At 38.5% G+C, this 23527-nt stretch overlaps 2 protein-coding genes across 2 annotated transcripts; both read right to left on the bottom strand.

Moving 5' to 3' along the window:
• Positions 1-10466: 10466 nt before the first annotated feature.
• On the bottom strand, positions 10467-12030 carry LOC146485125 (uncharacterized). Its single transcript, XM_085103765.1, has one exon. The coding sequence runs from the start codon at positions 11822-11824 to the stop codon at positions 11171-11173; it is 654 nt and encodes a 217-aa protein (XP_084959891.1). The 5' UTR covers positions 11825-12030; the 3' UTR covers positions 10467-11170.
• Positions 12031-13856: 1826 nt separating this feature from the next.
• Positions 13857-22460, bottom strand: LOC146485124 (secreted frizzled-related protein 3-like). Its single transcript, XM_085103764.1, has 4 exons — positions 21859-22460; positions 19032-19079; positions 17831-18152; positions 13857-16547 (listed from the first exon to the last, which is right to left on the bottom strand). The coding sequence occupies exons 1-4, from the start codon at positions 22331-22333 to the stop codon at positions 16523-16525; spliced, it is 870 nt and encodes a 289-aa protein (XP_084959890.1). The 5' UTR covers positions 22334-22460; the 3' UTR covers positions 13857-16522.
• Positions 22461-23527: the final 1067 nt, after the last annotated feature.

The following is a 23527-nucleotide window of genomic DNA, read 5'->3' as shown; positions in this document are numbered from 1 at the left end:
GAAATAAATATCACCTGACGGTGCAAGGTGATTAAGTTAATCCTCCTAAAAGCGGAGTTTTTTTCTTGACATACCTCTTGTGGAATGCGCAGAACACACACGAACACACTGTTACCCTAGGAAATACTTATATTGTAAGCACATCTATATAAAAGTGACGAGGTTTATAGCGCAGGAGCCTTGATTTTTTTTCCAGTTACAAAGACCATTGATTCTCAGTCAGAAAAGTTATATTCAAACGAATTAAAAATTTCTTAACTAGGTTCAGGTTTTACTGCCGAATGGAAAGCAAAATTGTTATTAATAACGAATGTTTAAACATTTTGGCGTGTTTAGGACTATAGGGCGGGCAATAAAGAACTATCTTTGAGTCCCGCCGGAAGCACTTCGTCGCTGACTTGATTCTTACCGATTAGGAATTGAAAGGCTAGAAAGTTCTCTAGATAAATAATATGTCAGCAACCTGACGTGGTAACATTAGCGATGACCAAGAGAATGATCTTTTGCGATGACCAGAGAGTTTCTTCAATCTCTGTAAAGTTTGTAAACAGAAAGCAATCATATAAAGTGCCACTCTCTCGAGCTCTTCAACTCTCTAACCGCTAGCATGTTATCATTCAAGTGAAAGGAGTGAACATGGTACGTTTTAGCCAGCTAAAAACCTCCTCTGTTTTCAACATTCTTTTTCTTCAAGGGAAAGTATCACGGGGATTTTCACCTTTTGTGGTAAAAATGGTGCGACAACACCTTCACTAAGTTACAAAATAATTCTAGAACATCAAGAAAAAGAAATCAGCTGAATTCTTGAAAGGAACAATGACATGCTCTAGTACATTTTGAAAACTAAGAAACGCGAGAATTTCAAAGTATTAACCTGACTTATTTCAAGTCGCAATCCATTCTGACCCAGTGCATCTGTGGCCAGAGACACTTGTCGATAGTCTAAGTACACTGTTGTGGCAATCTACAACACATTTGAGTAATGTACTTTTAGGTTTCTGTTGATAAAAAAACGTTTTGGAGTTTTTGATATAACACCAAATTCCCATGAACTTTCCCTTTAAGTCCCACTCCGAAAGATTGCCATAGAATTACTGCAAGGAAAGAGGATGAAATGAGTCTTGGCCACCAGTTAAAGGCTGAATGATATTATTATTATTATTATTATTATTGTTATTATTATTATTATTATTATTATTATTATTATTATTATAATTATTATTATTATTATTATTATTATTTAATTAACAGCAACAACAACAATTTTGGTTGTCCCGCAAATAGCCCCAAAGCTAGTCGAGTAGACAAGACGAGTAGGAGAACATAATGGAAAAAAAAAATTACAATAAATTACAAAACATGCTGGAAAAACGGAAAAGAAGGAATAAGAAACTTAACTTTTACATAACAACGCAGATTTAGAAAAGGGTATGCAACAAAATTAAAGTAAATTTAATATAATTTTTATTATCATTAACATTACAACAGAAAAAGAGATGAAAAGGGAAAAGGAGAATCATTATTCTAATAATAATCATATTCTTGATATTTCAAACCCGTTGATTAAGAAAAGAGGGGAAAACGCAGGGAACCAAACACAGAGTACATCGAAGGAACTACATACAGTCATTCAACTATCCAACCCCTTATTTTTCTTTCTTTCTTTCTTTCTTTTTTTTTTTTTTGTTTTTTTTTGTTTTTGTTTTTGTTTGGTTGTTTTGTTATTTGTTTTTTGTTTTGTTTTGTCCTCTTTCATCTATTTACGTATTTTTTAAAATCCTACTTTTCATTAAGTAAGGGTTCTGCAAGTAGACTGATTTAGTCCCTACGTAATTCTTAGATAAGAAGTGTGAACTTCTTATATAACATAGCGCGCGTACATCCTAATCTTACTCCTATTGGCGTCATTATGGTCCATTTCTCAACATACGCACGGCCGTGCGTCCATCCGATGACGTGTGCAAGTCAGATGGAGAAGCATGCGCGCGCTGTGTTATAAAAAACTTTTACGGAGAGACAACACCAAAAAAAATGTATATTTATAAGAGCTTGTCGAAGTTTAATGAAACGTTAAGATTAAACCATGAGAAACTACTTTCACCTTTTTTTTTTGCACAGAGAATTTGTAATTAATTAGGAACGAAACCTGTTTTCCAGGAATCATTTTCTTTATCTTTACTATGTTATAAAAGAATTGGTTCATACTTTTAGCTGCGCGTTTATCGAGTTATAGATGCACTTGGGAAGTTTGGAGAGCACTCAAGAAGCTAGAGTTGCTCTCGGCTACGCCTCGAGTAACTCTTACGCTTCTCTCGTGCTCTCCCAACTTCCCTCGTGCATCCATAACTCGATATACGCACACTAAGCATGAACCAATTCTCAAAGATACGATACGCATCTTGAACGCGTTTGGAACGCGTTTGAATTGCGTTTTGAATGCGTTTTAATAGCGTTTTAAACGCGTTTGGAACACGTTCCAAAAAACCCATTGAGAACGCGTTTAAAACGCGTTTAGAACGTGTTTCAAACGCGTTATGGAAGGCTTTTTGAACGCGTTTTAAACGAGTTTAGAACGCATTCCGAACGCGTTTAAAACGCTTTCAAAACGCGTTTTAAACGTGTTTGGAACGCGTTTTGAACGAACTTGGAACGCCTTTTGAACGCGTTCAAAGTCGCGTTTTGAACGCGTTTTTTACGCGCTTTGAACGCGTTTTGGACGCGGTTTGAACGCGTATTAAACGCGTTTTTGACGCGTTTGGTTTTGAACTCGTTTTGAACGCATTTAAGACCCGTTTTGAAGGTGTTTATAACGCGTGTTGAACTTTGGGAACTTCAGCTTCATTATTTGTCGTTTTTGTTCGGTTTACCTAAAGCCCGCACTGGTTACCCAAAGGAACGCGAATTTTATGGAAATCGGCATTCTTAACAGGAAAACAAGACTACTGGCACGAGTGATTGGCCCCTCGATTTAGAAAGACACGAGTAATTCTGCTTCTGCCGGGAAAATGTTCTCTAGTAAAGGGACCAAAAAGCTTAAAAATAACGATTGTGAGAAGAGTGCACGAACCAGCGTATTTAGGTTTGTTAATACGAAGGCTTTTCCTTACAGGGAGTGCTTCGAATGCTGCTTAGTTTTGCAAGAGCAGACTGCCAACCCGAAGGGATGTGCGTCAAGCCTCCGTTTGTTTTGTCCCTCATGTGATTGGAAAAAAGATTTCTTCACCTCTTCTCAACATAATCGTACCTTTCAGGTTAACAGTTCGATATGTTATGCGCTCAGTTGTGCCTCCTCAGCAGATAGGAGTTTGCACTTGTAATATTGCCCAGGAGGAGCAGACAGCTTGACTGTGTGGGTTTATGTGGGACAGAGCCAACAGAACCAATTGTTTCAAACCTGTTGCTATAAGACAAACTTTTGCTACTTGACATGTACAGCCAAACATGAATAATATATATTAATTTAACTTACACTATATACTTATCTATTTACTGTAAACACTTTTTCCCTTACTGATGTATTTTCCTCTCCCAAGCCTAATTTAATTAACAGAGCTCTACAAACAGTTTTATAAATTCTACTTCCCCCCATTTTTGTAAGTGCACAGAGGTAGTGGCCAAAACGAAAGTCTTGCTCCTTTGGCCACTACTCACTTCTTTCCTAGAAGGTAAAATCACTTAAATACAATGCTCTGCATGTCTATTTTTTTACTATAAAAATATATTGTATTTCAGTTGAATAAGTGTAAATAAAATTGAATTGAATTTAATTGATTGCCCTTAGACATAATTGTTGAACGAAAACCTATTTATGCCAAGTTGAGTGAGGATGACTTTCATTAGTAGCTGATGTCTAGATGGCAAAACTCAAAACCGAAATGAGGCCTTAATGGAATGTTTTGGGAGCGCGTACCTAAAGGTGTTTTTGTGGGTGCCGAAGTACTACAGCTGGGCATTTATGACGCTGTATAGCCCTTATTAACATTGGATTCCAGGCTTGTACCAACGTATTTGACAAGCTTGGAATCTCTCCTGGAGAGTTTTGTATGACTGGCTGTTAACATTCTGACAGAATTTGAGTGGCAAAAGCAAACTCTATAAGAAACGTCCATAAAACAAGACAAGAACAAGATTGCTTTGAGGAAAAAGGAAGAGAATAACTGATAAGGCACAACAAAAAGAGGGCGTAGCCTATTCTGAAACTTTAAAGCAAAATGCTCTGAAGAATATCTCATAAATTATTTCCCTGATTCACACCGAACTTTCACAGTTGTTTCTCATAATGTAGTTTCATGCTGGGAAGCTAAAAAAAGTCTTGATATCTCCTCTTATCACTCTCGTTTTATTCATTAAGTATCTTGAAGCCTTTAATTTTTCCAAAACTGAGAAAAAAGTAGCTAGATAAAGTACTACAAACATTAAAAATATTGGGTTTAAAAGGTTCACGGTATAGAACTATTATTGTACTTTATATTAATGTTTCGTTCATCTCAAAACGTTCAATACCTTTCAGAGATATCCTTTCCGAGGCCAGTACCACTATTTTCACTGTTGGGGTCCGTGGCATGGTTACCATACCAACAGAATGTCAATCAAAGTTGTCATCACCAATCACTTGTATCACCAAGTGATGATCTGACCATTGGTACAAAAAGAATTTGTGCCAACCAACAGGGAAATTTTTCAAATTTTGAGTGGAAGACCACCTTATTAATTATTAAGTCAGCGCCGATCACTGTTAGTGAGCAGGATCCAATATTTAGCTTTGCCAATATGTACCTTACTGTGCTTGTAATGTTTTCTGTTACCCTCTTATTTTGTATTATTTATTACTTTCCCTTATGCTCCGCACGATTGTGCACTGTATGTTGCTATTAAATAAAATAAAATAAAATAAAAACTCAAAGGAAGTTTTAATATCTTGGAACAAAAATAGAACAATTTACGAAAAAATGGTATGTTGAAATTAAAGGAGACGACAGTGTAAACGCAAGAGCATTTTTATACGTTGATAACAGACAAATGACGTATACGAATCTAATAAAAGAATTTTCTACAAACAAAACAAAACCCATTTCTTTGGCCTGGTTTATTAATAGTCATGTTGTCTTGGAAACGATCAGTAGCTCAACGAAAAAAAAAATCAAAACTATAAACTTTTAGCCTTACACTTTCATTGTGTCAATTTTTGATTCACGTCACCAGCCTTTTTAATAGTGATAAATTATTAATAGTCACCATAACTCCACTATTCAGACATCTTAGCGGGTTTGAATGATCCGGGATGGTATATATGTCTATGCCATTTTGAAAATCAGTCAAGCAAACGTATGGGTTGTCTTCTTAAAAACAAAATAGACTCATTTGGAAATTAGTACCTCTCAAACTCTCAAAGCTATTCGGTGCATCTACCTCTCTCTATAGCAACATCAATAAGCCAGTTGTTAATCATAGCTTTCTTTGTTATATCAAGATTCGTACAGGGATTCCGCGCGAGGCTCTCAGTCATCTGCATTCTTTGGCGGCAAAAGTTTACGTTACTTCCCAGTCCCCTCTCAAAGCTGTCAAGAAAACTGGGACTTGGTCTTTGTTTTTCCTTGTTAATTTTCTCCAAGTGAGTGTCAGTAAAAACATGATGTGAGAGTGAAGCGTCAAGTTCCATGAAAGACTTTAGTTGCTTCCTATTGGTCAGCCTTTTTGTGACGGAAGAAGTCAGTCCCACGTTGCTAACGGCGGATAAATCAACAGAACATCCGTCTTCTCTTTTCGTACCTTCGCTTCCGTAATCTTCTTCGTCTGCTTTATTCACTTCACGTGCACATTTTTCTTCTTCAGCTCCACCATTAGCCTGAGTTACCCACTTTAACACCTCTCTACCTGCGGTAACGTTGACTGGAAAATCGTCAACAGAGATTTCCCTTGTGCGACGATTTTTGTCATCCCGAAGATTAATTTTGTTAGTTTTTGAAGCCATCTCTGCATTATTAAAACAAAACTCTACTTTGTTTGACCCTTGCGGACATTGAACTCTTAACCTTCGTCGCCGAAATGCAACAACCTTTCCTTGCGCTTCCGGCCTGCAGGTGGATGGCGCACTTACTAGAAAACTTCCAGTCGCCGCTTTCCCTCCATCATTTCCAAAGCTGATCATTCTTGCCGTGTGCCACAATTCTGGTAGAAACGGAGGATTATTTTGAACGCTTTCTTCCATGCCAAGAGATTGCTTACAATAATTTTGCTGCAGTCCACCACCGTCCAAGATAGCGTTTTTGTATACGTGCGACACCTTTCACTTAGTAACTTCGATTCTCTTTGACCTTTCAAGAAAAACTTGGCGATTTTCTTCTGAGCTCCAAACCTCCAGAAATTGGAAGAAAAAAATGACTTCCACTCCTTGATGAAGAGCTCGGTCAATTGGCAATTTTTGTTACCGAATGAAGAAAAAAGTGTATTCCGGTTGAATGCAAATTAATCAATTTTCTTTTTAGTAACGGTGACGCAAGTGAGCGCAAACAGAGACCGTTTCAGACTTTCACAAAATGGGTCTTTTAACCGGCACAGCAAACAACGAACAGGAAAATCAGTCTCACAGGCGTCAACACTGATTTCTACTTAAACATGTAACTTACACATGAACTACACGTCGCAAGTTAATTTTTTCAGAGAGATCCCATAAATTCTTATAATAATAAATAATTATTTTACAGAAATGAAAGTTGGTCGACCAGGACCTGACCAGTGGATCTGTTGCGCAAGTTATAAAAGTGGCCTCATTCTCGTTGTTCAAGCGCTTTTCAGTCGCAGCCATCACGCTTTGTGTTTTCAAATTGATCAATTCATTGTTTGATTAGTGACATATCACGCACAAAGGTTGATTGAAAAGTTCTTTATTTAGCTCAGACTATATGTACCGTATTAGCATTAGGATTCAGTCAGTCGTCTGCACGTTTCAGTGGAAGAGCGTTTCAGTACCTAACAATGAACTCAATCGATTTACTTTAATGACGTCTTTGGACTCGCTATGGTTACGTTTTTGTACGAATAAAAAAGGCATAGATGGGTGATTTTATACTACAGTTATTTAGCTTCTGACGGTATGTTCAATAATGTTTAAACATTACATTCACTGTGTCTATAAAACTTGTCATGTTTACCTACTTCATTTCGCATACTTCATTCAAGTTGCACGTTTAGTTGCTTAGTGTAACATGCCATGAAATTAGCATGTCTCGAAATTTTTTTTGTTCAGTACCGCAACCGTTGCGAAAAGTAGAGGTCGGTTCTATTTCGTTCAACGGTAATTGCAACAAAGAAAAACATTGCGAGGCAAGTTCATTGCAGGGCATGTGCATGTTGCAATACGCAACGGCTCAAAGAAATTGCTCAAAGAAGTTCCAAGACAAATTGCCTAGTGACTATGCCTTTAGTGTCTCAGGAATTAACCCAGTCACGCTCTTTAATCTTGAGTTCATTTCCAATCAGTCCTTGACCTTTTCCTCCAAGAGGGCCTGAATGGAATAACTTGGCTCTTTATGTAACCATCTCCGTGGATCACAAATACAAACTGATAACATTGTCCTCAACCGAGAAGTACTAGTGGTACTGTCCAGTAATCAGTTCGTGCATGCGCAGTAATATTTGCCTGTGGTGCTGTTTATACTGTCCAACACCACGCTGATGTCTTTTGAGTCTGTGTATGAAGTCTGAACAGGTGACCCGTTGAATACTGCTAAATAGTGTTGTTTATTGAGTGTTATACAAGGTGGCTCTAGATTTTGAGTCTGTGGATGAAATCTTTCATGTGTGAAAATTCGCTGAATGAAACTTTCCTCCCGTGCTGTTTATTACGGTGCAATAAGCAATCCCCATTAACAAGAAAATCAACTCTATGGCAAGTGACTGTTATTTCGCAGTTTTGTGTCCCAGCATGAAAATAGTTGATATTAATTCTTTGCCCAAGTTTGTTCATTTCTAAAGCGCAATTTAGGAGCGAAATCTGCAGTCACAACTGCCAATGTAAATGGACAACTGATTGATCGTTACGTTAATTTATTTCATCTTTTGAGAAAACGTCCCTGGAGCATCAAAATTTCAGGGATCTATTGGCTATTGTCAATCCCTTTGATTAAACAATGTCTTGCAGTTAAGTGAAAAAGAAAAAAAATCTTCTTATTAAAAATAGTGTCACGATTTTAGCCGATCAGTCACGTCTGTGATGCACTTGACAGGGGAAGACGCATATTTAGAACTACTATTTGTTTCAATTGAAATTACCTTGGCTGTTGATATGCTTTCCCACTATTGTTCGAATAGTGCAGCAAAGTTTTGGGGTTTTTATCAGAACCTTTATTCGATTTACATTGGTCACAAAGAAATAACATTCAACTAAATACAAACGCTAAGTTGCAGCGGTAGGGTAAAGAACACGAGACAGTGAAGAAGCCGTGAGGACTGAGAAAAATATTCACTCCTCCCTACTATCTCAGCGTCCTCAACTTTAGTTCTTGCGATTCTGCCAAGCCACAGCTCAATCAGTCAGTCAGTGAGTCAGTAGTGTTATCATTTTAAAAAGAGCCGTTCACAAACCCTTAACGTGCGGGAAATTTTATTTTCGATCGGTTAGTAGCGATTACGATGATTTGATTCTAATTTCGTACTATTGGAGGAGTGCGTATATCACATGACCAATGCGGTTATCTTCGCAACAAAATCAGAAGTTAATCGCCGCGAAATCGTTACAAAATTACACCTAGTTTACAGTCAGTGACTTGGGATCGCATTTAAAATGAAGCACCACTACAAGCCTACAATATCCTTAAACTTCCCAGTGGAAGCGGTCCTGAAATGGTCCTATTAAATGATAGGTTCTTTTACATCTTACCATCCTCTCATACAACCGTCACAACATCAAAGTTGAGCTGGCAGTCCTTGTCTTGAGTCCATTCAGTTGATCGCAAATAACAGAATAAGAGGTTGATTGATAGTCCATTAGAGCTGTTGATGTAAACGGTCCCTAAAGGTAAACAGCATATTTGAACTCGAAATTGGAAATTTAAGTGCCTGCACGGATAATCAAGTTAAGGACCGTGATCAATCACTTGCCGCAAATGGATTTTTAGTGCGCCAAGTACTTTAATTTTCGCTTTCGGAAGGCAAATTGTCAGGTCAGTGTATACATAGCACCTGAAATAAATAAAAATGAAAGAATTTCATGTTAATTTTTGTATAAATCGCTTGTTTTGCCCAAAAGTATACTATTCAACGTGCCGGATTTTGAATAATTAAAACACATATACAATAAAAATCAAAAACAAAAAACAACAAAAATAAACAGACAAAACCAGTAACTCAAGTTGGTGATTATTTAAAGGTGTTATCAGTCGAAGCGATAAAATTCATTTAAAGCAATTTAATCAGTTTTGTTTTCTACCGTTGTACCCGGCCACTTTAATTGTAGCTAGTTTATACCATACTGGTTACGATAAGATAGTTTATACTTGTTCATAAACTCTTCATCAGGATCACCCAACGGTTCATATGGATGGATTTCTGTTCGGATGGACTTAATGGCCTTAGAAATTCGGATTTGGTTGTAAAGAAAATCTAAACTTTTCCTCGGCAAAATGTCAGCTCGTATTTTTGTAACACTAGGAAAACTAATCCCTTTTGTTTTTGGACGGGCAAATTTGTAGTTAAAATGCGAAAACAGGTCAGATAGTGGTTTCGTAAAAACAACAACAGCTCGTAAATTCCGTTTCCGTAGAACTTTCCGATACCTAAATTTTCAGAAAAAAGCATCCGAACAGATCATAGGACACAAAGCGATCTGAGTAAGTTTTTTTTTCTTTTTTTTTTTAAAGTAGTTTGCTTAGATGCTCGCTGTGGGTGCCCCTGCCCCTGTTCTTCCTGGCGAAGAACCCTTGTATTTTTTCTATATTTTGGTATTATTATGTTCCTTCTTTTTCAACTCGGCAAATGTACGCTTTGAGTATGGTGTATGAATCTACAGTCACGCAAATAAAACTTGCTGTTGTTGTTGACTTGACTGTCAGTACAGTACCAGTTTTGAGTTCAGCAATTAGCGCACTGTTGTTATTAACCCAGCAACAAATCTCTTGATCTTATGCTGAATAATAATGGTTAATTTTTAACGTGCCTTCGTATACTAGCAGTTTTGAAATAAAAGATCCCATATGCCAAGGCGTGCGGTAAATAAATGCAAAATGGCATATCTGTAGCTGCAGAAATATCATGGTTGACATGCGGTCATCCACGTGAGGCCGGGAATCGAACTAGCAGTGTAAACGATACATCAGTACCTAAGTTCTGGTTCATAACTTTTATACCATCTCCTTACAAATCTACCTGTTTTGTGCTAGGAAAAATACCTTATATTCTTTGTTCAACAATTTTTAATCAGTTAACCGGAAGCATCTGATATTGAAACGAATAATCAGACAAAAACAGCATTTATATTGCCTTTTGACGTCACCAATGCATTTTATTGCTTCGGACATTCGCACTACTAAAATAATTCACGAACTGTCTGAAATAAACATGTAATATTCTTTATGTAGCACTGATGTAGGAATACTTGTAAATTTAATCTTTCAATAGGGTGCAAAGCCTCTTAAGAAATTAAACAACGCTAGCTAGCGTGAAATAAAATGCAAATTGTAAGGTAAACAGTGCGGAGCAACCAAAGAAAGTTGATGAAGAAAATTTAAAACATCGATGTCACTTTCTTGTTTTTGTTGTTCGCCTGTGCTTCTACCAAAGCGAATATCTTTACCACGCAAAACGTAAAGTCGCCTGCAGCACGGGTTAGAGAATAAATACACAAAGATTGAGAGCCACTGCCAGAAAATTGAACTTTCCTATATCCATAATAATTAAAAGAGGGATTATAGAGGCTTTTCTAACCTGAGCGTCCTACCGAAAATTGTGAACAGCCGTTTAAATAAATTGTCTGCCTTAACGATAATAAACATTCAACATAAAAAAATATATGGATCGCTTTTTCAAAGACGATTGGATTGTGAAACAAAAAATTTTCCTCTGATTAAAAGACAAACAGCTGCCTTGACAGCCGTATTTATAACGATAACACAATAGTTTCTATCGTAAGACTTTGGGTTTTCGGAGACCCGAACGGCGCTTTCACATAGACTTCTCAAGTTGTCCCACTGTTACAACGTCGCAGCCACTTCTCGATCCTGTTAAAGTTTTTCTGGTCGGCTGTCAGATTTTCGCTGGAACAAGATCGCGAGGAAGGGAAGGCATGACTCAAATTCACTTGAGTCAAATTCCATTGTTTATCGGCGCTTTCGTGGTCGCAATATTGTATATTTTCGTCCGATGCGCTCCGCGGTACGATTCCAGAGCCAGTTTCGGTATATTCCGCAGGGCAGTTCAATAAATCTCTACTCACTGAGATACCAACAGACGCAGACAAATCGCCACAGCCGTCCAATTCGGTATATATTTCTCTCTTGTTGTCGTCAACAACCATATGTATGTAATCCATGGTCTTGTATCGGCGAGCCATATTAGTTATGCGATATCGCGACCAAGCTTTTAAAAACTCGGGGCAATCGTCGTAGATGATTTCTTCGTCGAGATCGCAAGGCAAGCTTCGCCATCTTGGAATCCACACGGAGTGATCGCTCTGATAGCTCGTGGTAAGAAAAGAAATGCAAGAAAATCGATCGGTAGCCAAGGAAGTCCGAGATTGAATTTTCTTTACGCGAAATTTCGTGGGATAACTTGAAACTTCTGGAGTAATAATCACCGGAGGAGAGAGAGGTCCGTTGTTTTGAAAATCCATCGCTGGCGTTCCGTGATCGCAAAATTCATTCGAACGTCGAAAATTCAAGGAAGATTTTCAATGTAAATATTAGCTTAACAGACGGTTCGACGCATGCTTTCCAATCGGGAGTAAAATGTCTTTCGTGATAGGTGATCCGCAATGTATTCTATTTTATAATGCTACTCGCGCACGCTGATCAAAGCCGTAAAATCGTAAAACAACTGATGTGTCATTCGCTGCTCTGTGATTGGTCCGTTGGCGAACGCGGTCTTAAAAGCAGACAGCTTGCTTTATATGTTTATTTCAATCTTTCCCCTCTGCTTATATATCACACAGACAAAAAGAATCTCATTTTTTTATTTCTCAAAACAAGCGTTGAATATTTCTTTTCGAGTGGAGCCTGATAATTTTCCTTGCTACTTTGTAAACAGTGCGTCATATCTTCAGTTGACAGTTTGGCGCGTTGTTTTGATAATCGTTCGATTTGCAAGAGGGTATCAAAGAGTTCGGGGTGATTTCCATACGTTTCTGACTGTGCACATGAATTATTTACAATTGTTCAATTTCAAGATGTTTAGTAATGGAACTGAACGGAATCGATAATGACGGGTTAAAATGGTTCATCTGAACATAGATTTCATTTAAAAGATTTAAATTTGCTGAAAAGTAGACTGATTAGTTTCGTTGGACTAAATTCATTATTTTTTTCTGTATTCTTTGCGAATTAATGACACATTTTCCAACACCTTGTTTATCAGGGCAATTATTCTTCATATATTCGTTTCCACAGACTAATGTTTTTTTTTTCTTTTGGATGTGACGTCAAAGCCGGTTATTATTTGTTCCTTTTCCCTAAAGTCCCGTGAAAAAATTACATTACACAACACAATTTACAAAAAAAAAAAACATTTCCCCCCCAAAAAGTCGTATGAAACTAATTTACCGCATTCAAAGGATTCTGCTGGTTTTTCATCGTCACCGCTGGTAGGAAATTACTTTAAGTGGTGACATACAACAGTGAGTTATTGAATATAGTTTTGTATTTATAACACAATGGTTTTAGAATAACGCACATCATTATCATGTAAGATCCGCGCGTGATATGCATAGAATTTAGACCGCTGGGAAAGGCTTACAAAGTGGGTAAGTGGATGATGCTGTTTGTTCAAGACCCAAATCACAGAACATGGTAAAATGTTGTTTATTTTATTTCTATAAAAACCACCTGCCAATTAATTGCTACTATCTAGGGGAAAAAAGCCCAGCCTCCTTATTAATATTAGGCAGGAGATATTAGGAAACTTAAGCAGCGGCGACGGCAACTTAACGCCAACGCAAACGTCACTTGAAAACATAACTTTCTTCTGTTTGGGCAAATTCTCGATAATTTTAACTCGTTCAACCTTGACAGAAGTGGTCAACTACCCAGGAACCAAATTGGTTGGAGTCGCGTTCAAGTTAAGAAAGAGAACGAAAAATTCCCCGTCGTGTGTTCACGTTCTCCACAAATCCTTGAATTTGGTCATTCACGCTATTGTTTTGCTGAAGGCGGCAAAGTAATGTACCAAAAGTTAAAAAAAAAAAAAAAAAAAAAAAAAAAAAACGTGCAGAGCGATTTCTTAAACCTATTGCTTTACGGCGTTGCCGTTTAACCGTCGCCGTCCGTTGTTGCTTAAGTTCCCGATTATCCAATCGACGACAACGGCAAACGACCAATAAATACCAATCAACACCAATTGCTCGATTGATATCGATTACTCAACATCTCTCCTCTTCACTTCCCAGAAAGCTAAAGATCGATTCCCAATCAATAGGTTACACACAAAGCCGGTTATCGATATTGATTGATTGCCATCGATACGTGCTATGCACCGGGCGTTTAATCGCTTCGAGTAGTGTTGCGTGAGGAGTGATTATAGCACGACTTATGACACTATTTGCATCATTGACAGGCGCTAGAAATGGGAAGGGAAGGAAAACTGAAGGAGGAAGTGGCAGTCGAGAGGGTAAGCTAAGCAAGCGAACCAGCAAAACAAGCTCAAGGTGGGGACTTGGCAGTTGAGTTAACAGGTTGCTGTAATGTTTGAAACCCCGAATTATTGCCAGTGAAGTACAAGCTATCATAAAACTTCTCAATCAATGAGTGGTGCTATTTAGAGGGCTGTACAGACCGGTACGGTGTGACCATTCAAATGAAAGCTATTCAACTGAACTGGCGATCACTCAAAGAGTGGATAGATCACAAGCTGGATCAGATAGCGACTTATGCACTGGATAAAGTTATGCAATCTTTGAACACGATTTGCGAAGCCCTCCCAAGTTAAGAGGTTTTCTAAGTATTCAGTGTTTCTGAAAAATAGTATGTTATTATTACAACAATAGGCTTTGTTAGGAAACAAGAGTTAAGATAAAGTGGAACTCCGTCATAAGGCCATCTCGTTAATACGACCACATTTTTTGTCCAGGCGAAACGCCGACACATTTCCTGTTAAGAGAACCTGTTAATGTGGCCAACGGTCACATAGTAAATATCCCAACATGTGCATTCCTTCATAAATTCACCTCGTTAAAAATTTACACGGATCAAGTAAAGGACCAGGGGCCCGTTTCTCGAAAGTCTCGGTAGCTTACCGGGCCCGATAAGTGATTTTGGTTATAAATGTTTCTTAACAGAAGTCAATTTTTGTTAGCTTTGAATACTAAATTTTTAAATATTATAATTCTATGAAAACATTGGCCAAGTACTATGTCTGTAATCACTGTGCAATCGGCGAAAAAACATTTAAAAATATACTTATCGGACCCGGTAAGTTACCGGGACTTTCGAGAAACGGGCCCCCAGGCCCCAGTTGTTCAAAGAGCGGGTAATTTCATCCACTGGATAGGTCACCATCCGGCAGATGAAATGTGTACAAGATTTTCCCGATAGCCCTATAATTTGTCGATAGAGTAGAAGCGTATGTCAAATTTGTGGTTGTGTGGAAAACTTGACAAAAGCGTTGTTTGGAGTAAATTTGCTCCGATGGATGGTGACTAAATTATCCAGTGGATAAAGTTATCCACTTTTTAAACAACTGGCGCCAGGAGGACAAATAAGTGACAAACGAAAAGCAGGTTGTTCCTGTTTGTAAAATTCAGTTACGTTTATTTTACTATGTACAATAATAATTGAATTGTATCTGCATTCTGGATGCTTAATAACATTTGTCTAGATTAGTGCAAGCCACCGTACCGAAAAAGATGGCGACTGGTACATAGCCCATAATCTGACTCTCGAGCGAACGAAAACGTTAAAACGCTCGTAAAAACGCACAGAAAAATTTCTAAAAACTTCAAACAATGCATACACAATGTTGATAGTACAAGGACGATTTTCGTAAAGAAAATTGGCTGGCTAAGAGACTATTGGCTGTGTTTGGTTCCCAAAGTATTGTAGTAGACGTACAGCCGCCATCTTTGTCCGTACGTTGGATTGTGATTTAACTGTCATGAAAGAGACCAGGCGTGAAATTCGATCCTACCTCTTTAATGAAGCCACCCCGTTAGTACGGCCAATCAACTTTCAACTTTGTTTAAGGAGAGTGACACTTAACAGTCTGACGACTGACAAACCTGTGGCCCTCGGATTCCAGATCGAATTGGAATTTGGAAATGTTGTTTTTTGTGGAGGGAGGAAAACCGGAGAACCCGGAGAAAAACCCTCGGAGCAAGGACGAGAACCAACAACAAACTCAACCCACATATGACGTCGAGTCCGAGAATCGAACCCGGGCCACATTGGTGGGAGGCGAGTGCTCTCACCACCGTGCCATCCCTGCTCCCTACTAAATTTGTCATGGCGTGTTGGTGGCCGTACTAACGGGGCTTCGCTGTGCATCTTTACTTAGAGAGCTATGCAGTCTCTGCGTACATCCGGCCCCAGGACTTTTCTTTAGTGCTAGTTGTTTTGCCATCATTTAGTAAATGGAATGTAAAATTGTCCAGGCCTGAACTTCTTGGAACTACTCCGGAAAAAAAGTTTAAACCAAAGGTAACACTAAAATGCCGTTACTGCTGTTGCGTTATGCACATGGCATAGTCTAAAATCAAATCAAAATAACGCTGTTTATAGTCCTATGCGTTGTATTTACTTCTATCACGGAAGCTGGGGACAGGTTAAGAAATGAACACTTACATTGGGCAATGCAGGCAACCTCGTTCCAAGGGAAAAGTCCTGGAAACGAGGTTGCAATACAGGGGGCCGGATTTTGTTATGACGGTGGGGGAGGGGGGGTGCAAATGTTACCCTTCAAACCGTAGCTGCTAAGGAAAATTTCTATTACCGTTTTTTAGTACACAATACGAAACTAATTTACGTGCACCATTCTTTTTATTTTTGGGAAAGATTGAGGTTTATTTCGAAGAAATCCTTGCAACGTAAAGTTCTCAATGCAAGAGGTCGTGACTTTCTCCTGGCTAATGTCACACTGTAAATTTAAAGGATCTGTTGAAAAGGGGTTCACGGCGATACCCCTGATTCACGGCGATATCCGGCCTCTCCTTAGATCCGACACTTCAGTCAGATAACATTGCCTCGCGTAATTTTATAACCCGCCCATTAAATTAAATAGGACTTAACTCTACATTTTGACTCTGCTAGTTCATCAGTTTGTACTTGTGGCAGGATTCGCCTTTAAATTAAGATTCTTTGTTAAATCCAACCATAACTGAATGCTTTTATGTATCTGGCACTCTGAAACAGCTGAAACAGAAACAAAACGATAAAGAGAGGTACGTTAGTTGTTTCTTACAGCAATTTCCAGCTGAAATTTCTAATGAGCCATTGTGTCGGTCATAGACTACTGAACAATGAAAAAATCTGGTATTTTGGATTGCCAGAGCGATACATAATGGTAAGCAGGAGCGTCTATCTCTCACACTTAGGCTGCAAAGCAAGCGTTTGCGTGGCGTTTTCTGCATTAAAAGCCGATTTCCGTATTTTGGATGCGCGCGAAATGGGGCGACCGTTTTTTGTTGTTGTTGTTTTTTCGTTCTCTTCTTAATTTCCTCGCGGTCAAACAGCGAAAAACGCACAACCATAAACGCTTGCTTCGCAGGTTACTAACATTAAGCCTTGATAGCCGAGTGATTTACGCCCACCTTCGAATATATTCGAAGGTGGGCGTAAATCACTCGGCTATCAAGGCTTAATGTTAGTAACCTGCGAAGCAAGCGTTTATGGTTGTGCGTTTTTCGCTGTATAAGTGCCCACCCTGAAAGACCAAAAACTTAATTAACGCCCACCTTCGAATAAGCGACCACCCTGAAATTCTCCTAGCCATGGGTTCCTATGCTAAGTTGTCATTTTTTCCAAGCGTTTAGAAAGGAGAGAGTGAAAGGAATTCAAGAAAAAAACATGGCAAGGAACACTCTTTCAGTGGCGCTTGCACTAGTGTCAGTGTGGAAAAGGTAAACATTTGCACTAGTGTTGCAAATTAAAAACCATTTCCATACCAGCACTGGTATAGTTTTCACTATGATGGCTGTGAAGCCCCGAAATCAAGAGAGTAACAGTATGCCAGTACACATTTCAGCAGAAATTCAAGCAACTGTTAATTCTGCAACTGAAATCATCGTAACCGAAATCACGAAATCAAACTGCTGATTGAAAACAATCTCAAAATCTCAAATTCCATTCTGGAAAATATTTTCAAACAAACACTATTTATCGCAGGAAAATGCTGAGTTCAAAATCACACCATTTTCTTAAAATATGCAAGTTGGTGGTGAATTAGCTCACTACTACGCAAAAACTCCACAAAGTTCGCTACTAAGTTTCACCGATGTCCAGAAATGCACCTAACCCTGCATTTGGGTACTTTATATAAGACAGGCCTTTTTGTCATTTTCATACGACTTCATGTATGACAGAATTATTTGAGTTTTAGTAAGAGGACACCTATCATACATTTATGCATCTCATTAGCGTGCATTCCTAGACATATCCCTAAGTTTATTCCAGCAAACTCATGACGTACAGCTCACCTTCTTCCTCCTTTCTTCCCCCCATTTGTTCCCTGCTTTTGCCATTTTCTTATCCTTTTACAAGTCTGCTTACTCCAAGCCACAATTAAACTTGTTGATGACAAAAGTAGCTTTCGTTTTGACGCATCCTCGTGACCACCAATCAAGAAAGACTTTCCCGAGATAAGGGATGGGCCAGTAGAGTTGGAGCTGCTCCAAATCTTCACACGGCGCCGGCCCTTGCTGATGGTGACGTTACTTTGTTTGAACACTTCCCTGACTCGTCCTCGTATTATCGTTTTGTTTTCAAGTCTCTCGATAAGGACAACTTTGAATCTAATAACTGAAAGATACCCGAGAAATCGCCATGAGTACTTATGGTGGCAAAATGAATGAGAGAATGACTTTTGACTGCGCCAAGTCATTTGCAGCGCAGGAATTTTGCATCTTGTACTCGCGCTCCTCCGCCACACAGGTCAAGCAAACTCTGGGGGGAGGAGGAGGGGTTCCAGATTTCTGGTTACCGTTCGCGTTTGCGAATAAAGCGCCACTGTTTTAAGTGAATGGTAAAAATAAACTCACTGTCACGATTTTCCCGCCATTTTAATTTTCTTTACGCGTATACGAGAGAGACTCTTGATGTGTTCTTCAAATTCAACGCGGGTATTTATTTGGAAGTTTTAAATCGTTCTGTTATAATTATTAGCCTAATTCTAAACCAATTATTGTCTTTTTATATTACAGGCGACTGATAACTAGTTACCCGCCAGCTTTTTACACTTAACAAAATATGAAGAATTTAGTGCAATTATAGCTGTCACATTCTTCAATACGAAAACTTCCTTCAACGAAATTATGGCGCAACGTCAAAACATCTCAAGAAAACCACAACTGCATTTTTCGTTTCGAACCGCAAACGCAGATCGACGGTAACCGCTTATTGCTGGCGCGCCGCCTTGTGGGTAGAACGTCAAGCTTTTGTGTAAATCTCTAGCTATGTTATATGGACTTATATAGGTCATGAATAGCACCCCATCGTATGTACACTAAACCTTGTGAAACTAATCCATCATTTAAGATGAAATGTTCATGTTATAGACGAAAGCCGCAACTCCCACAAGTGGTCGAAGCGGGTCATTTACATCAAGGGTAAACCGGAGAAACGAGAAATGTTTGTTTTGGGGCAGGAGAAAAAACGAAAAATAACCCAGTAAGCCCTTACCATAATCAAATTGGTCGTAATCAGCTGCAGGATTTCCTTGGTATGCATCTAAATGCCCAAAGATTGGATAAGACGATAGTTTAGAAGATCATCAAGACGCAAAATACATGATTAAATAAACTAATAATTCAGCTAATTAACAAATCCGATAATTCAGTTACATATTTTTTAAAATTTTCCTACCTGTATACTTAAGCATTTTCTCAAGCTATTCTGTGAGTAATCGATGTTCTGTTATTGTCCTTTTCTACCCAAATTAACTGACTAATGTGTACTAGCTGCATCAAACAATGCGCTACTAACAAGGCGGTACACTTTTAAACTGATTATAATGATATGTTGCGGAGAAATTAGCTTTCAAAAACTATAAAATTTAGAAAGAATGAATTAATGGCTGGATTGCAGCGGTTGCCAACCATCTATACGTCATGATTAAGTAAAATCTTGACACTTTAAGATTCAGGCACTTCTCCAAGAAAGTATTTAACCTGAATATCACGTTCAAATTCTCAGGGAGAACTAAGTGCGTGTGCAAATGCTTTGCCTGTTAAACATGCACAGTAGAGCCTCGTTCTCGAATTGGACGAAAGCATACTTATTGAAGAAGACAAACACAGTGCCAAGCTCTGTGATTACACTCATGTCATTTTTTTAGGTAGTTTTGTATTTTTTCAGCTACTAAGTTTAGAGTGTAACTAGAAACTAGATCCTTCCGGTGAAGAGCGCGATGTCGTTGAGGCGAGCTCCTTCATAATTTTACTCGATACGTAGCCAGACTAGTTGTCACAGTGACAACACTATTTCTGTTTTTTTGTTTGTTTGTTTGTTTGTTTGTTTGTTTATGTATTTATTGGGTTTTTTGTTTAGCTATAGCTGCTTTTGTTGTTTTATGTGTACCTCTTGAACTCAAAGATGAACGGTGATGAGTCCAAATTCTGAATAGTTTTCTTTTATTGTTGTTTGCGTTTATTTTTGTGAATATGATTCACTTTGGCTTATGCGCAAACGATTAACGATAGCGGCATGGCAGCGGTAAAACTCCATCCTGAAAAGTTTATCCTAAACTGCCTCACGGCGAGAAGAGAGGAAAAAGGCAAGATGCCAATTACTTTGCTTACATGCTGGCTTATCGTTGTATACTTATGGTCGTCGTATAAATTTCAATGATAATCCTTTTCATTTGAAAGTTTGGTATCTCGATTTGGCAACATTTCAGAATGCAAGGACGTGGGTGTAAAACCACATTTCTGGTTTGTTAATAAACATGGAGGCCGATAAATTTCTACGATTTCAGCTAACGTCATACTGACCAACACGGTAAGATAAGAAAGTACTTATCAGTGGCTTCCAGAGGTTAACATCATCTTTAACAACCAGAATATAACAATCATTAAAAGAAGGTACTCAGTCTCCATAGCTGTCGTTTGTATGGTAGCATTTTGTGATTTCTTTTACAGACCCAAAACGTACGATCATATTTTGCTCGGCAAAACAGCTGAGCACATTGTACCGCTAGAAAGTCTCAGTAGCTTTCGTTTCTACATCGTTTAACGCAAGCCAGCAAGGAATTTTAAAAAAGAGAATTGCATTTCAATGAATCTGGCCAAGGTCTGGATCAAGATAACGAAAGCAATTAGTTTATCTAACACTTTGTAGAGGAAAACACGCATTTCCGATCAACAGAGGATATTTAACTGCATACATGAACCAAAAGTGGCAATTGAGACTGGGTGTGTCACCCTGTCAACGCAAAAGTGAGATGCTGATAGTAACAGCGCTTTTGCAAATTTCAAGAATCCCTACTTGGAGATTGGAGGTGCTTATCGGATTTTTAAGGAATAAAGGATGAAATCCTCCATGTGCAAGAATGATTAGATTGTGAGCTTATAGCAAAAAGACTTTATGTAGTGGACATCAGGCATCCATTTTGATTGGTTGTTGACGGCAGTGACGAGTATCGCTTTTATTACGATTCAAATTGTAAGAGAGTGTCGAAGAAAATTAAACACAAATCCCGCAATTTGAATGTATTTTAGATATTGTAAAAATGAGGCCATGCAATGCAATTCAGAGCCGTGATATATCTGCAGCCAACGTTTCTGTAAAACCTGAATTACGGGCACATGGAAGAAAAGAGAATTTGAAGCAGTTTATCGCAAACAGGTATTTACAGTAGTGCAAAAAATACGTTTAATTGAAAGACATTGACGGTAAAATGTGATATATACATTTTTCTTCTATTTGGGTAATTGCAAATTAAGAGCCAGATGAAACGATTTTTGGATAATGCTATTAAACTACATTGCCTACCCAATGAAATAGTTTGTCTAAACTAAGCTGCCAGTATGGCTTATTTCAGTTCTTTGACAGAAACAAGAAACTCAGTCATAACAAATGGTAGTTATTCTGCAGTAAAATTTTTGCGGATTTTCTTTCTGCGGTCAACAACATAAACATGCTGAACAAGAGTATAAGCTTGATTGTGGTTAAATGCCTCGCGATAAAAACATGCCAAATGCCCGTTTGTTGCTGTTGCTGTTGCTGCTGTTGATGTTGTTGTTGTTATTGATAGAGTCAAATGGTGTAACTGAAGCTTCCTAATACTTCATGTTAATGTTTCTTATCTTCAATTCTAGTTTACAATTTTTTTTATCGCTGGTCAGAGTGCGCCGGATAAAAAAAGTTAGGCAATTCAGCTAAGTGTGTTGTCGGTGTAGTTTTCTTTACGTTCAAATAAACGCTTAAACTGAAGGCTTATCTGTTTTGTGTACTTCTCCGCTTCTCTATCATGAGACTAACCATATTAATAAAACACCTTTTAACTTACTTGAGGGTTTGGGGGCTGAAATAAATGACTCCGGACTGATGCAAACACTGGCCGAGAACTGGGGGAGCTCCTCACACTTCGCAAAACTCGGCCACTCATCTGGCCCCATCTTCTCAAAGCAGTCGGAACGTACTTGCTCACACAGAAAACGGCAGGGTTTGAAAATGTTCTCTTCGGAGTCGTCGTGATCGTGAATTCCTGGTACACAGATGGGCAGAAAGAACGAGCAGAAAAAAAACACAGCGTTCTTGGAGCAGTTGGCATGCTCAATTAACGAGCCATATCGCAGCATCGATATGTTGGCTAAAACTTGGCTTCGGTCACCAAGCAAATTGGGGAACTGTGTAAGGTTGTACGGTAGAACACTGCCGCACAGAGGAATAAAAATTTCCTCGCACCTCTCAGATGGATGAAAAAATCCATCTGTTGAATGAAAAGCTATAATTACGAGAAACAAGACTCGGACTATCGACATCTTGCAACATCAAAATGCTTCAGCCAACGACTGTACACTTCTGATTAAAGGCGTCTCGGTTATTACCTTTATACGACGTTAGGCGTTCACAGGTATTTGAAAAACGCTTGATTAGAAACGTTAATCCGGATAATCACTAAAAGTGCTTCTCAATTCATGCAGTCTCCTTAACCTTTGCTCAGATTGGAGGTGAGGCATCAAGGACTCAAAAAATGTCGGCCTCATCTGTCGTCTGAGCAGAAAAAAGATGTTTGTCGAAAAAATAGTTATAAACTTCATCGATTAAAGAGGCTGGCGAAATCACAGCCGAGAGAAAAATACAACCATTTTGTTGTCACTTATTCTTCCCAAGAAGGCGGGGATTGATAAAGACCTCCTACACACATTAAATGTTTGATTATTATTTACTCAGGGTATCCGGTTGAATCCCAAACGCTTGGGGAAGCCTGCTGACGGATGTCTGCAAAAATAAATCGTGTTTTTTGAATTCTACGGAGGCTGGCTCCTTTAATAGAAAGGTATGAAATATTTGGAAATTTTCTTTGGCTATGATGTAATGCGTTTTTCTAAAATGCTGTTAGACTCTTGTTGTCGCAATTCGTTATGTCCCGGGCGGGTTGGAGCAAAAATATAAAACTCGATGGGTGATTCTGGCCTCCAGAGGGGTGGACACCTTTACGGTGACCAACTCAAATGAATAAAACGGATGGGGATGAGAGGGAAAAAACTAATAAAACAGCTTATGGTAAAACTATTAGTTGCATTGGCAATTAAATGTTTAAATTCGATCGGCTTATCCTGACGATCGATTTGTCTGGATAGGGATTTATGACCATTTATGGCCCGGCGGAATCTTTTCCACTGCATAGCACAAGAACTGTTTATTTCCAAATGAAAGGTCGATTTAAAGCACAACTAGACCAATTGGAACTGAATTATTATGTGCGATGGCATTGAAGGCTTTCGTTTGGCTACAATTTACATGTGTCACGGTATTATTTCAGGGGCACGAGAATATTTAATAAGCAGAACTGGCTTAAAATGCTGTCTCCTGTGAGTCCCAGATCGTTTTCTGCCCTTTTTTGAGCAAGTTAATGCAATTTGTTCGGATGCTTTAGCTGAAACTCTAAGTGGCAGAACTATTTAGGAAACGAAGTTTATTCCCCAGATTTACTAGCTTTTGTTGGTTTTACA

The sequence above is a fragment of the Pavona decussata genome, unplaced genomic scaffold, assembly GCF_977016875.1.
Source record: "Pavona decussata unplaced genomic scaffold, jaPavDecu1.1 SCAFFOLD_28, whole genome shotgun sequence".
Classification (NCBI taxonomy): domain Eukaryota; kingdom Metazoa; phylum Cnidaria; class Anthozoa; order Scleractinia; family Agariciidae; genus Pavona; species Pavona decussata.
Note: the sequence above shows the minus strand (reverse complement) of the source record. Positions and strands in the feature narration are given on the sequence as shown.

Coding starts and splice junctions, on each gene's coding strand:
- LOC146485125 (XM_085103765.1), bottom strand. CDS start 11,824: ATGGATTTTCAAAACAACGGACCTCTCTCTCCTCCGGTGATTATTACT.
- LOC146485124 (XM_085103764.1), bottom strand. CDS start 22,333: ATGTCGATAGTCCGAGTCTTGTTTCTCGTAATTATAGCTTTTCATTCA. Junction 18,153..19,031: donor TTACGACCAATTTGATTATG/GTAAGGGCTTAC, acceptor GGTATCTTTCAG/TTATTAGATTCAAAGTTGTC. Junction 16,548..17,830: donor GGGAAGAAAGGAGGAAGAAG/GTGAGCTGTACG, acceptor TTTCTGTTTCAG/CTGTTTCAGAGTGCCAGATA.